General features: G+C 57.3%; 1 protein-coding gene across 1 annotated transcript; it reads right to left on the reverse strand.

The window, feature by feature from the left end:
• Positions 1–12983: 12983 nt before the first annotated feature.
• CAMK2N1 (calcium/calmodulin dependent protein kinase II inhibitor 1) lies at positions 12984–15501 on the reverse strand. The gene is made up of 2 exons (XM_055800864.1): positions 15170–15501; positions 12984–14288 (listed from the first exon to the last, which is right to left on the reverse strand). The coding sequence occupies exons 1-2, from the start codon at positions 15327–15329 to the stop codon at positions 14218–14220; spliced, it is 231 nt and encodes a 76-aa protein (XP_055656839.1). The 5' UTR covers positions 15330–15501; the 3' UTR covers positions 12984–14217.
• Positions 15502–17269: the final 1768 nt, after the last annotated feature.

The following is a 17269-nucleotide window of genomic DNA, read 5'->3' on the forward strand; positions in this document are numbered from 1 at the left end:
CCCTTTGGCAGCTCCGGCACAGCCCAGCGATATCCCGGTGCTTGCCGGGAGCTTCGTTACCCACCGCAGTTCACAGCAGACCGAGGGCAGCAGGACTGCGGCTTCCAAAAGCTGATGGGAAGAAGAGGAGGAGACACGGAGGAGAAGCTGGGAGAGGACATTTTCCAGCCAAAAGCTCACTTGTCACTAGAAGTCATTGGCTTTACTGGGGGAAAGACAGGTTCCAGGTTTTGGGGGGCTTTTTTTTTTTTTTTTTAATCTTTAGTTTTCTGCCAGAGAAAGGCCCCGGTTCTGTTTGGGCTTAGTCTGGTTTTGTCTGGGGGCTTAGAAAAATCAAAGCGGTTGCAGCTGAACACAGGCAGAGGGGGTTTGGGCTGCTGCACCCCGAGGGGGATGGGGACGAGGGGGAGTGTGAGTGTAAGAGCTGAAAACTGTCCAGCTGCAGAGCACTGGGAAACTGGGGAAATGTGGGAATATGGGAAAGGGTGTTTCCTCCTTAGGCAAAGCATCTTTTCTTTGAAACCTTCTCGTGGAGGAAAACGTCCCCTCCATTCCCTAGCAAAGTGTCATGAGCAGGAATCTGTTTTGCATGAAATCTTTTGGGTTTTTTTTTTTTCTGAGCAGAGCTGGTGGAGAGCGGGAGTATTTCAACTCACGAGCAAAACCTACCTCTTGTTTTCTGCCTTTCTTCAGCCCCCTGACCACCACAACTCCCTCTGGTCCCCGTGACTTTACCAGAGCGGGGTTTATTCCCAGGCCACGTGCATGTCAGGCCTCCTGGGGTTACCAGTGAGCTGGTTTCTGATCCCTCGGTTCTCCCAAAAGACTCAGCCTGACTCCCGGGAGCTGCCCAGTGCGCTGTTAATCCAGATCTGTTGGCAAAACAAGTGTCCACCCCACTTGAAGGGCTCCTGGAGTCAACTGGTCCCTTGCTCTGCATTTAGGAGTGAGCACGTGGCCTCGGCGCAGCCTCTCCTGCTTCCCCTTGGCTTTCAGGGAAGGAAAAGGGGATGAAATGGGTGAGCCTGTTTCAGAGCCCAACGCCGCTCTCACCGCTGCTCTCACTTCTCCAGCACCAGCCTGTGCCGTGCACACCGCCTGTGCCCAGCTGCCGTGGCTGGCTCAGCATCCAAGGATGCTCTGGGATGGTCAGTGCTGGGACATGGAGGGGGTGAGTCTTCTTAAAGCTGCTGCCTGGGATGCCGGCAGGCGTGGGGACGCCACGCTCTGCCCAGGGAGCTGGGTGCCCTCCTAGTTCTCTCTGCCAACGGGGGAGGCATGGGGCTCGCACTGACCCTGCCTGGTGGCCCCCAGGATGGGCTTTCCTGCAGGATCCAACCGGCGGCAGCTCCACGGATCAAGTGCCTACGGTGGGAATCACACACCGTCGCCTCTGGCATGGCTGCGATGCCCGTGGAGCCCATCCGAAACCTGTTGCCTTTCGCTCCCTCCCTTGGCATGTAGCAGCCTTGCCATGTTTCAGCGGGTTTCTGTTTGGTGTCTGCGTGTCCAGGGGAGTGACGGGAGGGATGCCAGTCCCGGGGACTGTGAACATCCCTCTGGTCTCTGCTCTTGGTGTCACTTCTCTGGGGTCCCCAGCATGGCGATGCTCGGCGGTTTGCCGGCCGGGTGCCTCGGCACAGTCGTGTTCTCTGTTGCAGAAGTGTTGTTGTCCCAGTAAATCACAGCCTGCTTGACTGCCGGGTGCGAGTCCTTTGTTTCAAGGTGGGTTTGCTGGGGCTGTGCCTGCCCACTTCCCCGGGGGCATCCCAGCTGGCTGAGGCATCCCGTGGCTGGCCAAAACAACGCCCCCCAAAAAAACCATCCTAATTTATTGCATGAGTTAAGGTCTGGATTTCAGAAGGAAGTAGCTTCCTCCAGGTTCTGGAGAGTTATATTTTGCAAACCTCAAATTGCACAGTGCTTTGTAAGCTGATGGATCCGGGGTTTTAAAACCCAGGGGCAGTCTAGTTTAATTCTTCCACGAGAATTAAATTTCAGAGAGAAATCCTGCTACCATCTTAGCTCTAATATCAGGGCTTTCAGCAATTTACCCTGTCACCCAGGCTATTGGAAGGATGCTGAAATCCTTCTGCCTCCATCCTACACCTTCCTTAATTAGTGTTGTTATTACAGGTATTAATAAAGCAGCCGTCATGTTTGCCAACCCAAAGCAGGAGGTAGGAGCTATGTTGTCCCTTATTTTCCTCTTGGCAAGAAAGGACCCACTCTGATGCCCTCCTGCTTTTGGTGACCTATGTAAAAAAAAAATAAAAAATAAAAAAAGATCATTACAAAATAGACAGTTATGGCCCAGTTTGCCCCCTTTGGGCCAGTGCTCTCTGTGCCCGCTGGGGAAGGGTGCTGGGGCAGGGGCTGGTGATTGCTTTCCAGTCCTCTTTCCCTTCCCAAATTCTCTGCCCTGCCCCAGCGAGGTCCGTCTCTGCTGCACCCTTTGCAGAGCCGCGCGGCTGGAAAACGCGGCTTCCCCGTCACCTCGCCCCGGGCTGAGCCGAGGGACCCACCGTGTGCTGGAAAAGTGCCCGGCTGCGCCTGCCCGCTGTGCTGCAGCAGCTTTTCATTTATTAGCTGGCCTTAGGTTGGCTAATTGGGCCACTAATGAGAGCAGAGCTGGCTGCTAGGGGAGGTTGGGAACTGCCATCTCTGGGGACAGAGTGGGTCTCTCCAGGAGAGGGGACAGGTGTTGCTGGCCATGGCACCTCCCAAGGGTCCCCCTCAGCATCCCTCATCACATCCAAGGGGATTTTCACCCCATTAAGTCATTGTCTTAAGGAAGGGCGCTCCGATGCTGTTGCCAGGGTGACCGCAAGTGCCTTATTAAGAGAAATTAGTTTGGAAACAGTTGTCAGCCCTAGCTCTAATAAATAAGTCCCTTTATGCTGGGTAAATAAATATTTGCACGCAGCATCCGTGTGGGGAGGGAGAGGGGCTTTCCAACCCGGGGCAGCGTCACACCGAGATTGACACCAAGGGGCGTTCTGGGGAGAGAACCAGCCAATTTGTGGCATCCTGGTGCAAAATTGCACCCTGGGGCTGCCAGTGCGGGTCCCTGGGGGGTTATGGTGGATGGTGGGACCCCACAGAGATCTCTGCATGTCCCCCCTGCCCCGACATGTGCCACAGTGGAGGCATCTTGGTGCCAAACATCCCTGCCTGCCGAGGCCGCGGCTCTTCTTCCACAGGGGCTCGTTAGCCAGCAGCCGAAGGAGCCCTTCCTTGCTTTGAAGGGTTATGAAACCTGCGGGAGAGGGGGAGGACGGGAGAGCTTAAAAAAGAGCTGTTGTGTGTCCCCCCCCACCGCCCCGCCACCCAGCCATCTCCTGCCGAAAAGGGCTGGCAACCTGCCGGCAGCCATTCAGGCACAGATTGCGCCTCTGCCTCCGTCCGCCCGCCAACCTGCCGCCGACGGGCGATGATGCGGGGTGAAGGACTTTGCTGGAAAATGAGCTTTGTGACAGCGTTTGCCATGCTTTGTGTGCAACCCCCTCTCCGCTGCCGAGGGGAGTGGGGGGCAGAGGCCATGCTGCAGCTGCAGCCCCCCAGGAGCATCCGCACCGTGGTCCGGAGCCACGTCGGATGCTTTTTGCTCCTGGTCTCTCCAAAAAGATGCAGCAGAGCAACATCTACCCGCGGTGCTGGGGAGGGGGTCAGCAGCCACCCAAACAAGCCCTCACCCCCAAACCCTGGGCCGGGGAGTTGTCTTATATGAACTACAAAATCGTTTTGCTTTGGGGATGTTTTTCCCTTCGATTTTCCCCATCCCAGGGCCCGGGCACATCAGCGGGGGATGCAGCCGGTTGGTGCCGTGGGCTTCATCGCTCCCGAAATAGAGCTCAGGGGCAGCTTTTGGATGTCAGAGGCATCTGAGCGAAGTCATGTGGATGTTATGCAAGACTTGATGATAGGTTGTAAACAGCTATTAAAGTGATTGACAGGCCCAGGACGAAGTTTTGAGGGGGGTGGGGGGGGGAAGAAGGGGAAAGATGAGTAATAATGATTAAAATAATTAGCAAATCGAGACGTTCCATAAATTAGGGGGAAGCTTTGTGAGGACGGAGGAAGGTGCAGTGAAGAAATTGCGTTCGAGCGCTCTCCCGAGCAGGGGGGATGGGGGGATGCCGGGGCAGATACTGAGCACATAAAAGTTTGGGAAAGGGCTTTTTTCCAAGCCTCTGGGTGCTGGGAGGGCTTCCAGGAACAGCTAAAAAGCAATTCCAGCTGAAATTTGGCAGATTTGGGGTCACCGAGCACTACTGGTCCCGGCACCCCCAAGACCCAGGGGCTGAGCAGCCTGATGAGAGCAGCTCCAAGTTAATTAGGAGAAACAAGCAGATTACAGGGAAGACAGCTTCTATTTATATATAAATACACCAGTAATCAGCAGCAAAGGGCAAGGGAAATCCAATAGAAATATGTGGCTGCTTAAGAAGCTTTTTGAGCAAAACGTTACACAATCGGTTGCGTTTGCCTGGCTCTATCTCCAAGTCCCAGAAATTAAGGAGAAAAAAAAAAAAAAAAAAAAAGAACGACCCTGAGCAGAAGGAAGAAGGGATTTCCAGAGGCTTCTGCCCATCGGATAAGGGGAAAGGAGGAGTCCAGGGAGCCCCTAAATGCAGCCCCCACGGCTGCAGCCCAGTGTCCGCCGGCAGCTCGCTTTGCACCCAAAATTGGCCAGCTCCATCCTGCCCAGTGTGCTGCAGGGGTAGCATAGAAATACACAGCTATACCTGCGATGCCGTATATAAAAATACACCTATAGCTCTGGCGTGTTCTCGGGGTGCTCACGCCGATGCGGTGCAGCAGACGGCGGCTGCTGTCAGTGGGTGCTGACACGGCGCAGAAATAGCAGCCGGCCGCCCCGTGCTTTCGCACGCCGCCTTCGCCGCCTCCCGCCGCTCTGCTTCACCCTGGCCCCACTCCTCTGTGCAGGAAAACAGAGGGGTTGGGGGGGGGTTGGAGGGGGGGTGGGGGGGTCCCACTCATGCACTTTTCTGGGCATCACCTTCATGGTGTTTTTCTCAGTGGCAATCAGCCAGCGCTGCCCCTGGGGCTGGGAGCTCTGTAAGCACCTGGGGTCTGAGCCCTCCTGGGTTGGTTTCCCCCCTGTGCTCACACCCAGGACAGCTGCGCTGAGTTTTTGTGATTTATTTATCCCAAGGGCAAGCCAAAGCCTGGGGCTGAGGGGCTCTTGGAGGAGGGATGTGTGTGTGCCTGTAGGCAGCCTGGCCCCACCAGTGAGCATAATCCCTGTCCCACGGCTCTGCTTTTGGGGTGGTTGCTGTCCCCCTAGTGCCATTGCCCATGAGGAAGGAAGATGGAAATTTGCTCCCTTGCCCTGCCAGGAGCTGGTGTCACTGCCCAAGGGTCACTGGTAAGTGTTTGGTTTGGCTCTGGGGATGCCTACGGCTTTGCAGTGTTGGTTTTGGGGGCTGTGTTGAAATCAGGAGAGCTGAACCCCCTGTGCGATGGCCTTTTCTGGTTTTCTTTCTTTTGTGCCACCTGTGAAGTCGCCTTTGCCAGGGGAAACGTGCCTGGGGCTGGGATGCACACGTGAGCATGAGTCCCGCAAGTGGTGTCCCCTCTGTGCGCAGCCACCTGGGAGGTCCCTTTAATTATTAAAATCCTTACATCTCCTAACACACAGATACTACATTGCAGGTATTCAAAAAGCGAAGCTAGGGGCCTGTGACCTTCCCCTCCTTCTCTGCTCATTAAATTAGGGGCTTTCTTAGCCTTGTTGTTGTCAACCCTTTCTGTGCACAAGGCAGGAAAGCAAGGGATGCGGGTAGCATGGTGAGGCTGCGTGTGTTTGTGGGCTGGGAAGGTGTCGAGGTACAGACATACAGTGAGGCGCAGCCCCTGGGAAGTGCAGTCGCCCAGGATGCGGGCTGCATCCCTGGGAAGGAGCGGGCTGGTTGGGGTTGCAAGGACCTGCAGCCCTCTCTTGCCATGTGTTTGTGCAAGCTGATGAGATGAGCGATGCTGAAGCACCACGATGGGTGGGAGCGGTGTGCTTTGGTGGGAGCAGTGTGCTTTGGTGGGTGAAGAGGGGGAGCCTCCCCCTGCAAAACTCCCGGGGGCTTGGCCAAAGGCATCCCTGGGTTGCTGATGTGATGCTGGGTCAAGGGCAGCGCTTATCACTCCTGGGGCGAGGACTAGGAGCCGAAGGCTGATGCTTGCCTGCATGTGCTGCCCTGTGGAGGCTCCCTGGGAGTGTGGGACACTGCTCCCAGCCTCCCCAAGCCCTTCGCTGTCACACCTCCCTTCCTGCTCTGTTAAAACTCTTTAAAACATGGTCTTTCCCTGGGGATACCTCCAGTCCCAGGGCTGGAAGTGGAGGAAAGTGAGTGTTGGATGTGATAGGGCTGGTTGCCTGCTGCTCACTGGCTTTGGGGTTTTGGGGAGCCTTTCTCCTGGGCTTGAGCTGTGGCGGGTTGAATCCTGCCTTTCTTGGGTCTCTCCAGCAGTGATGGCCAAGGGGTTGGGTGGTCACACTGCTGTGGGCCATGCCACCGCACTTGGGGATGGCTCCGGCTGCATGGTGACAACTCTGCAGGACCCGTGGGACCCCTCTGCGGGACATGGGCTCAGGCCATGGGTCCTGTCCCACAGCACAGCTTCGGGGCTGTGGTCCCTGCTCGCTTTCCTGTCTTCTTGGGGCTGCACACGCTGCTGCAGCTTATATAGGTGCCAGGAGCCTTGCTGCAGCCGGCAGGCATGGTCACAGGGACAGGCGGCTGTGGGGCCCCCGAGCATCCGTGTGCCCGGGAGCATCCCTGTGCCCACCTGGGTTCTCCCTCCTGCCCACGCCTTCCCTGGATGCATTTTTTCCTGGCATTCAGGGCTGTAGGATGAATGCTTTGGGGTCTGGTGGCTGTTTCTCCGGGCTAGAGCAGGGCTCCGGGCTTCCCAGCCAGGCTATGGATTGAAGTGGGAAGGCTGATACAGCTGAAATGGGCTGGTCAGGATCCGTGCTGAACAGCGCTGGTTTGCAGGGGTGATGGGATGGGGGGCAGCTTCTCGACCCCCACAATGGGGCTGGCCTGGGAGGGGGGGGTGTTGGGTCACAGCCCTGACAGCCCAGACCCAGCCTCCCCTCGCATCCGCTCCCAGTGCACCCAGTTGCAAAGTGTTTATTGACGTTAAACCTGTCGTCCTGCTGTGCTGCGTGTCCTTCTGAGCTCCCTCCTCGCCCCTGCTTCCCCGGCACCCGTGGCCAATTTGGGGCCGGAGCTGTTGCTATGGAAACCGGTTGAGGATGCTGAGGATGCTGCCAGGGTCTCATCCTGCTCCCAGCATGGGGCAACTCGCTTTCTGCCTTTCCTTAACCTGTGGGATGGAGATGGGGCACTGACCTGGGATGCGAGGCTGGGGATTGCCCTGACCGGGAAAATCCCTGGAGGTTAAACCCCGTGTGCAGCTCGGCTTTGCCTTGTGCTACATGCCACTCGACCTAGTACACTGCGTTTGTTTGCTGTAAGAGTTTTCCCTGCTGTGTATTTGTCCAGGTCAGGTGAAAATAATCCTGGAGCAGATTTCCGAAGGCACCTCCTCCCAAATAAGCCCTGTCTCCTGCTGTTTTCTGTCCCACTGGGGATGTTATAGGATGCCATGGCTTGGGAAGGGCTGGGACTGGATTGCCCCTAGCTGGGAGCTGAGCCTTGTCCCAGCTCCACCAGCACCCACCTCCCCTCGCAATGTGGGTGCCCCAGGCATGCGGCATCACCCCATCATCTCACCAGTACCGGGCAGGGTCACCGCTCAGTATTGGCTTCCTCTGGCCGTGACCGAGGGGAATCAGTTGGTGCTTCAGGTTTAAAACGATGCTAAGCTGTGGAAATGCTAATTAATTAGAGCTAGTTGGAAAATCCCAAGGGTTTCCTTGCAGTGGCATCAGTGAGAACCTCCTGTGTGTGTGTGTCCCTCTCCAAAAATACACATTTTAAAAAGCCCCTTTAAATACTTTAAGTGTTCCCAGGCCTGGCTTTTGTAAGATGCTGGTGCGTCCAGCCCCATCGCGGTGGCACCCTCAGGGATTTGGGGAGCTCAGGGGGGCTAGCAGGGGCTGCTGCGGGCTGAGCCCTGCCACGTGCCCCTGAATCACAGCGTATTTATTTGTGTTTGTGCAGGTTTGGAGCAAAAATGGGAAATGGGGAGCTCGAGGGGGGTGGTGGAGGGTGGATGGACGGGGGTAAACACAGCCTGCATGGCTGCCCGCGCCCGCCGGGCTGACTCAGAGCTGGATCAGGCCCATCCCCGCGCCCAGCACCATGACTCACCGCCGGGTATTTTGGTGCGTTACATCACGTGGCCTGCTTGGGGGGTTATTTTGGTGGTCGGTTGTTTTGCTTTGTTTTCTTTTACACCCCACCCCAGGAAGGGGCTGATGCTCCGGGGACCCCGGGAGATGCTCCCAGCAGCCGCTTTGCTCCCTTTTTTCCACATTCGCCCATCAACCCTGACCCCATGGGAAAGGGTGAGCAGGGTCGGAGGATGCCTAAAAGCCACTGGGAGGATGATGGCTGGTAAAGCAAAGGGCTCGCCTGGGTGTCACGCGTGCCTCTGCAAACAATAATATATATTGCTAATGGCAATGCCATAGCGTGGAAGGGAGCCCTAATTCCCCCAGTTTCCTTCGCACCCCCTGCGCTGCATCGCTGGCGGGAGGGTGATTGCTATTGCGGGCACATCCCACCAAAACCCAGGGAGGAACCGTTGTGGAAGATCTCCGGTAGGGAATCTTCTGCCCGGACCCACAAGGCTGGGATCTGGGCAGCCCTGAGAAGGCGGCAGCGATCCTCCCTCGCCTGCCCACTGAGGGTGGGCAAATGCTCCTGGGCTGCACAAATGTGAGGGTGTACGGGCATCCCCACCCCCTGGAAAAAGAAGAATCCCCTCCAAACCTTGACGATTTAACTGGGAAGACATCAGCAGTGTTGCAGAGCTGGTGCTTTGCTCAGGCTTGGCTTTTGTTTGAGCATCTGCTGCTGCATTGAGCTCCATGTGAAACTTTTCTCATTTTTTTTGGTGAGGTGTCTCCCACTTGTTATTGTAATGCAACAGTTTGACACCTTGAGCAATGTATAAATTAAGATGTCTGATGTTTCGCTCAGTCCTCATTAGTGGGAACAGCTGTTTATAATAGCCTGGAAATTTTAACTCCAGGTGAAAAGAAAATAAGGAGCCTGGGGAAGCAGGCAGCTCTGCCTTCGGGCTCCCCGAGGCAGGCAGCAGGAGGGATTGAGGATTTTTTTGCAGGACAGTCATGAAATAGGAAATGCTGCATCCCGGGGGTGGCTGCTTGACCCCTCCACAAAAATTCGTGGTGATCCCAGCTGCTCCGAGCGCTGGCCCAGGAGGGGAGCAACGCTGGGCAGCATTCCCCTGCCCCCTGGATGTGTTTCGTGGTGTGGGACATGCACAAATCCTGCTAGTGCTCACCGCAGGCCTGGGCAGCAGCGTGGCTTGACCAGATTTGGGATTAGAAAAGTGCTTTCCCCAACATCCATGGGGTCCCGGGTGGGGGTGCCCCTGGGGATACCAATGGAGCTGGGGACAAGCTCTCCTCTGCCCTGTTTTTTTCCCCCATCTTGCTGCTGCCATGCATTGTATTTTATTTTTTCCCCCCATTTTAGACTTCTAGGTGCTAATGTTGGTGTCCCAGTGTCCCACAGGAATAAATCCGGTGGGATGACAGAGCCTCAGTGGCCTCTAGTGGCTGTGGGACAAAGAGCCTGGGCATGGGGGACCCGCATCCCCCCCAAATCCCCCAAACAAGCAATGGTTTGGGTCCACACCACGAGGAGCCCTTCTCCCAGGGTGAAACGCAAAGGAAATAAGAAGGGGGAAAAAAAAAAGGCCCCAAGGGCACATTTGAGGGGGAAGCACCCAGCAGGAGGGTGCTGCACCCGCAGACCCCTTGGCCAGCCCCATTGCCTGGGATGGGCAGAGCCGTTTTGAGGATGGGAGCGGGCGGCCGCTGGGTTCTTCTTCCTGCATTAAAAAGCAGCGTGGAAAAATGGAGGTTTTCTGCAGGAGAAAATTTCTTTCATGTCTTTATCCATTTTCCTAAAGCATATTTTAGGTTGGTAACACCGCAATATAAAACATTAACCCCATGCGGCTGAAAACGGTAGCAGTCTCAAGCGAATGGCTCCAAAGGGGTTTGATACCATTAAAATGACCGGTTTTGTGTCTTCCCCACCAAAGGTCGCTAAAGCCGCCCCTTCCTAAGCAATTGTGATTTTTCAACAAGAACAGAGGGAAAATCTGACCCCCTTTTCTTCGCCGAAACTGCAGCATTTGGGGGTGGGATGGAGCATCCCTGCCCTGGACGTGCTGCCCTGCAGCCCCTGTCCCACCCCATCCCTCCTCGCTCCTCCTCACAATAAATAAATCACTTGGCAGGGGAGTGCTGGCCTACTTTAACATGCCCTAGTTTTGGTAGAGGGGAAAAAAAAAAAAAAGAATATTTATTTTGGGCGGTTGCTACATGGGCATCATTTTAGGGGAAGAGCTTTGGGGCATTCGCCTGCTGCTCTGTGCTCTGCTTTGCCCCAGCTGCAACCCCCCGCCTCGGGTTTTGGGGTGTTTTTCCATGGGTTATTGCAAAGTGCTCTGGTGATGGGGGAGATGAGTGGCAGGGGTGCTGGTGCAGCCCCCCAAATGGGCACCTGCTGCGCTGAGCCCCCCAGGGCCAGTGCCATCCCCGGGGGGCTTATGCAATGCAAAGTGCTGACGCCGTGATTATTGCGGGAATTTAAAGGCTGCAGAAAATGAGCAGCTTTAAAGATGAATAAAAATACCCAACGTGGCCCTTGGGTGTAAAGGGCCGCGGCTGGCTTTGCTGGCGGTGCAAGTGTTTTAGCACCTTCCGAAATGGGATGGCAGCGCGTGTTTGGGCGTGGGAGCAGGATTTGGCAAGAGTTCTGGGTGCCAATGGGACCTCTGCTCCTCGCTCATCCCTCCAGCACCCTGCTTCTTCCAAAGGCGCCAAGTTTTCTTTGGTAAATAAACTGCAAATGGCTCCCTTATTTTTATTTTTCCTCCCCGCCCCCCCCCCCCCCCCCGCTGCCAAAACAAGCAGCCCATATGGGCCAGGGTTAGGTGCGTTTTTTTGCAGTTTCCATGGGGATTTGGTGCTGGGTGCCAGCTCCTCCGGGGAGCTTTTTTCCTCCGGTGCCTGTAATCGGAGTGCAGCAGTGGCACCAGGCTCCCTTCCCAGCCCCGGCATCTCCCGGCCAAGGTCACCGGGGAGACCATAGGCAGCCGGCCGCCTGCGTTGGGCCATCTGTTAAATAATGTATGCAATAAACTCCTGCCCCATGGCCAGCTTAATCCTTAAATCCTCCTTCAGAATATCATCTTCTGGCGATGTGTGGCTGGGGGATCCCCGGCTCGGCCTCTTGGGCACATCGTTCCCCACCATCCATCCCGCAGCCCTCTCTTCTTGCCCCTCCATCCTGCATCCTCCCTGTAAGTGAGCTCGCCGGAGCGTCGGGCTCTCCTGCTCCATTATTGATGTGCCGTGCATGAAAGATGCATATAAAAGAGTGGTTTATAATTTAGCAGAATCTCCTCTTCTTTCAGCTTCCCTTCCCCCTCGGGCTTCAGGCTTTCTCGGTTCATCCCCAGCTCCTCTCAGGCATTGGGGTGTGTTTGGGGGGCTCCCAGGGAAGTGCATGGACCCCACCCCCGGAGCACCCAGACTGGTGTACCCGGCTTTCAGGGAGGTTTGCGTGCTCAGCTTTGGTTTTAATGCATGGGAGAAAGTGGCCAATTGGGTCTGGCAGACCCATAGATCAGGTTTTCATGCAAAACAGGGGTTTTTTGGTAAACCTAATTAACCCAGTGTCCACAGCTGCATGCAGCCCGTGGTTGTGTCTTGTGAGCCGCCCAGCGCTGCCTCCTCCACAGATGCAGGATGCTCTGCCCTGCCGGCAGCTGCATCTGCTCTCCCCAAAGCCCTGGGCTCATGCTCAGATGCTGTTTGGGGCAAAACCCATTAGATTGGAGGAAAAAACCAAACCCTCCCATGGGCCCACCTCCTACTTTGCAGGTGCATCCAGTCCCCTGGAATAGAAAATCCTGGGGCCAAAGGGTTGACAGTGTCCGCTGGGTCCAACCTGTGAGGCTGCAACCTCGGAGCTGGACCCGTTGGGGGAAAAAATGGAAAGAATGGGTTTTTTCAAGGGAGCACTTTAGGGAATGTCCCTTATTCCATCCTGGACCCGTGAGAGCTTGCCTGCTTCTGAAAGGGAGAAACGAATAGCAGAGGTGCCAGGGAGGGGAGCGCTGCGCTGTGCACCCTGAACGGGGGGTGCCCAGGCAGCACAGAACTCTATCCCACTCCAGGCTCCCCCCTGCGCCCCCCCACCCCCCCCCATCTCTGTACAGAGCGGTCGCACGCCACTTTTATTGCGATAAATGCTTTTCTTGGCAGTAAAAACCCGTCCCCCGCTTCCCCTGGTGTGATTATCTTTATTCCCTCTGGCACGAAGGTTTGCCAGCGCCCTTGGTGGTGCAGGCAGGAGCGGTATCGGCTCGCACCACCGCCCCACTCCAGCGTGCGCAGGGAATCCGCCGGGATCTGGGTGTCGGGGGGGAGGGATCCCCGTTTCCCACAGGCTTTCCCAGCGCTGAAGGGGACAAATGCCTTTTTGGGTCCCTGTCCCCAGCAGCCGCTTCTGGGACTTGCATTGAATTTTTCCGTTAAATTTGCACCCTAGAGGCATTCTCCAGTTAAAAAAAACAATCCCATAAATAAGTATTAATTATAAGTAATTACTCAGGGTGCAGCACGACCCTGGTAGCAAGGGGTCTATGCTGGAGAGCAGCCACGTTTTCCTTAATTATTTTGGGCATTATTTAGGCGGATGGGGAAGGATGCTCACGGCGCTGGGCCCTGGCAGCACGCGGGAAAGCACGGCAGATCCGCATTGATTTATAATTTTTTTTTTCCATTTTGTTTCATTTTCCTTTTTATTTGGACATTGCAGAAATAGCCCTGTGTAGTGGATAAAAGTGCAACATACACAATATTTAAGAAAAGGAGGAAAGAAAACCTGCCTTGAGGTCTGTCAGTCAGAGTTGCAAACAGAAACAAGAAACCAAGCCCTCACGCAAGAGGCGCTTTTTTTTTTATGCACGTCATGCAAAATAGTTAAAAAGAAAGATTAGAAAAGAGAAGTCAAAGAAAACCCCACGAGAGATCGACAGAGCCCTGGAAAGAGCAGAAAGCCCCGAGTGCTGCTTGACTTGGGGAAGGAATCGCTGCCCTCTGGCATCTCCAAGTGTTTGGCACTCTTGTGATTACATTAGAATTTTTTTTATATATATATTTTTAATACAGTCTATTAAAGAGAAGAAACTGCCACAATATAAGAAAGAAAGGAGAAAAAAAAACCCAAGATCACCCACACTACAGACTGCATGGTAGTTAGAAAAGCCGAGCGCTCCCCCCCGCCCCCCCACACATATAAAATCTGTCCCTTTGCTCACAGCAACCAAAAAGTACAAGCTTTAAAAAATAAACCAGCAATTCTTCCTCTAGGCCCTTCCTTTATAAAAGTTTTGGTTTTCCCCTCGAGAACCTTAAAACGTGACTAAAATGAAATATATATTTTTTTATATCATTTTCCAACATCCAAAGACATCAACATAAAAAAAATCATAAGGAAGGGGATAGCATGGTACATCCAAGTGCACGGATTCATTTTTGCAAGATTAAATAATGTAAACAAGGTGCCCGCTGGGAACAACCCTGGCTGGGGGGGACCCTGGGGCCGACCCCCCCGGTCTTTCGCTGCCCCCTTTCCTCTTACCCCCCGATCGCGTGGCGCGAGGTTTGTCCCCCGGGAAAAGCCATCACGAGTCATCCGGAGCCACGGTGCGATGCCTCCGTTCATCCCTCGCGGCGGTGGGCTGGGGTGGGGGGGTTTGGAGCGGGTGATTATTTTTCCCATTTTTTAAAAAAATTATTTAGTAGTAGTATTATTTTTTTAAATTTGTCGCTGGGCTTTGCCTCACTCACTGCCCTCCCCTCCACGCGTCGCCTGGACGTGCTGCTGGGCAGTGGGGGTTGCAGGCTGGCGAGGATGGCTCTCCGGGCGTGCTGCGGTGTCGGGGTGGTGGTGGTTATTGTGCCATTGTAAACCGGCCCCCCCCGGGCTTCAGCCGAGCGTCCCGGGGGTGGCTTTAAACACCGGGAGGGGCCTTTTCTGAGAGATTTTGCAGCACATCATCAATTCTATCATCTTCAATAACCACTAGAAAGCAGAAAAAACCATAATGGTGATGAATACTCCGACGCCGTGCTCTCCTTGCCCAAGGTCACCCCAGGGTGGTGGGCACCCTGGGGTGGGTTTGGTGAGGGTCCCGCATCCCTGGTGTGGCTGGCAGCAAAGTCAGCGTGGTGTCCAATGCCCAACACCCCGTGGGGTACCTGGTGCCCCAGCCCTGGGGAGGGCATCTACACCCTGGCAAAGGACCTGGGGCATGGTGCCTTGTCCCCAGGGAAGGTCCCTTCACCTCTGCCCGCCGGGGATGCTCCCCAGGGTGTGATGCCCTGTCCCTGGGGAAGGTCCCTACTGCCCTATGCCCCGGCAAAGTGCCCAGGGCACAATGGGGACAGTCTCTGCTACCCAGTGCCCCAGGGAAGGACCCTGCATCCCACAGGGTACCCGGGCCACCGTGCCCTGCCCCTGGGCATGCTCCCCAGTGTCCTGCATCCCCAGGACACGATGCCTTACATCCCACAGGATACTGGCTGCACCATGCCCTCTCCCTGGGGATGCTCTCTGGCATCCTGCATCCCCAGGACGCGATGCCCAACATCCCGCAGGGTATCCGAGGCACCGTGCCCTCGCTGGGGATGCTCCCCAGTGTCCTGCATCCCCACGACACGACACCCGACGTCCCGCAGGGTACCCGGGGCACCGTGCCGTGTCCCTGAGGATGCTCCCTGGCGCCCTGCATCTCCGGGACGTGATGGCCGGCACCCCGCGGGGTACCGCCGCCCCAAGCCCTGTCCCCGGGGGTGCCCCGCATCCCGGGAGGGTACGCGGTGCCCCATCCCCGGGGAAGGTCCCCGGGACGCGACGCCGGGCACCCCCTCCCCATCCCGGGGCCGCCCCCCGCCGGTACCCACCTCTCTTGCTGCGGCCGATCTGCCCCAGCTTGGGCGGCCGCTTCCCCTGCCCGCCGGCCAGGAGCCCGTCGGGGCCGCGCAGGCGGACGGGGAAGGGCAGCTGCCCCACGGCCGCGTCCCCCGCCAGCTGCCCCTCGCCGTAGGGCGGCCCCTCCGACATGGGGGCGGCGGGGGGGGGGCCCGCCGCCGCCGCCGCCCCCCGACAGCCTCCCGGGGCGCGGGGCCCGCGGGCCCGGGGCAGCGGCGGAGCGGGGCGCGGGGCGGCCGCCCCGTCACATCCCGGCCCGGCCCGGCGCTGCTGGCGGCTCCGCGGCTGCGGCGGCGGCTCCGGCGGCGGCGGCGATAGAGGAGCGGGGGGCGGGGCCGGGCGGGACGGGGCGGGCGCGGCACCGCCCCCGGTGGGCTGCCCCGGTAGGCTGCCCCCCAGCCCCGGGGATCCCCTGGGCTGCACCCCCGGCGGGCGCCGGCGGCGCGGAGCTGCCCCACAGCATCCCTGGGGACTCCGGAGCTACCGAACAGGCATCCCTGAGCAGCCCGGAGTTGCCCCACAGCCACATCTGGGGAGTCCAGGCTGCCCCTCAGCATCCCCGGGAAGCCCAGGCTGCCCCTCAGCATCCCCGGGGAGCCCAGGTTGCCCCACAGCCGCATCTGGGGACCCTGGAGCTGCCCCACAGCATCCCCAGGGAGCCCAGGTTGCCCCGCAGCCACATCTGGGCAGCCCAGGTTACCCCACAGCATCCCCAGGGAGCCCAGGTTGCCCCACAGCCACATCTGGGCAGCCTGGAGCTGCCCCACAGCATCCCTGGGGAGCCCAGGTTGTCCCACAGCCACATCTGGGCAGCCCAGGTTACCCCACAGCATCCCTGGGGAGCCTAGGTTGCCCCACAGCCACGTTTGGGGAGCCTGGAGCTGCCCCACAGCATCCCCAGGGAGCCCAGCACCTCTCCCTGGGGAGCGTGGGCTCAGCCTCACATTTGCGCAGCAGAACTGAGCCGTTGCAGGGCCCCCGGCACTCGGTGGGGGACTGCAAATTGGGGAGCCAGTCTGGGTGCCCTTTGGCTGTGCGTCCTTGCAGGGGGTCCCCGCACGAGCCTTTCCCAGGGCACCACACATCACTGTGAGCTTCCCATGGGCTTTTTCCTGTGATGTTGCAGCAGCCCTGTGGGTCACTGGGGCAAACCAGCCCAGCCCAGGGGCCATGGGAACCCTGTGGCTACCATTCTGGCGAAGGCCACGGCTACGCTGTGGGGTTCAGGCACCCATGGTGGACCCCCTGAAAAGCAGAGTAGGGGGGGGACAGTGGGGACAGCAGCAAAAAAAGCGGTTTTGTGCAAGGCTGGGTTGCAACATCTCTGCTGGCGGATTTCTCCGGAAGCCTGGCTCGTTTCGGGGCTGAGCGGGACAGTGGCACGGGGATGACGGGGCGCCCTGTGACACTGGGACTGGGGCGTGCTGCCCCACGGCTGCTCCCATCCCCAAACCCCTCATGTGCAGAAAGCTTCAGCTCCTGGCACGGTGCGAGCCCCTCTCCCGCGCCCCCGCACACCCCCGAGCTGTCAGCTCCTTACATAAGGTTGCGTCTACGCCCGAGATATCACGGGGGAAAGCTTGAAAACAGGAGGCAAAAGGTAACGGGGGAAGCACAGCCCCCCCAAAAGTGTATTTTTAGGCTTCGCGTGGTGGCTCCATTCCCCGGGCACAATGCCGAGGCTCCAGGCCGCATCCTGCACCGGTCTGCCTGCAGGCGGTGACCTCCCCACTGTTCCCGTCGAGGAGACGAGGCTTTTTGGTTTTGGGGTGGTGGGTCCCCAGGAAACTGCAGCTGGCGAGGGAAAGGAAGAGCACACGGGGTGATGGGCAGTAACAGCTGAAAACAGAAGCCTCTAAATAGGATTTTTCAGCAGAAAACTCCTTTTGAGAAAAGGAGTTGGGGGTCTCAGCTGGTCCAGATCTTAAAGCCACGGTCTTGGGGAGACAGCGGCGTGTGGTGCATGATTTGGCAGAGCCGATTCCTCAGGAAAAGTCTTGGGGGGTTCTTGTTTTGGGGTGTTTTTTTCCCCACGATGCACTTTGAGCCGCTGATAAAAGGCAATTTCATTT

This window comes from Falco peregrinus, chromosome 3 (assembly GCF_023634155.1).
Source record: "Falco peregrinus isolate bFalPer1 chromosome 3, bFalPer1.pri, whole genome shotgun sequence".
NCBI classification, from domain to species: Eukaryota; Metazoa; Chordata; class Aves; order Falconiformes; family Falconidae; genus Falco; species Falco peregrinus.

What these genes read in the sequence shown, in the direction of transcription:
- CAMK2N1 (XM_055800864.1), bottom strand. Translation starts at nt 15,329, where the DNA reads ATGTCGGAGGGGCCGCCCTACGGCGAGGGGCAGCTGGCGGGGGACGCG. An exon ending in GATCGGCCGCAGCAAGAGAG is followed by an intron (nt 14,289 to 15,169) that starts GTGGGTACCGGC and finishes TCTGCTTTCTAG; the next exon opens with TGGTTATTGAAGATGATAGA.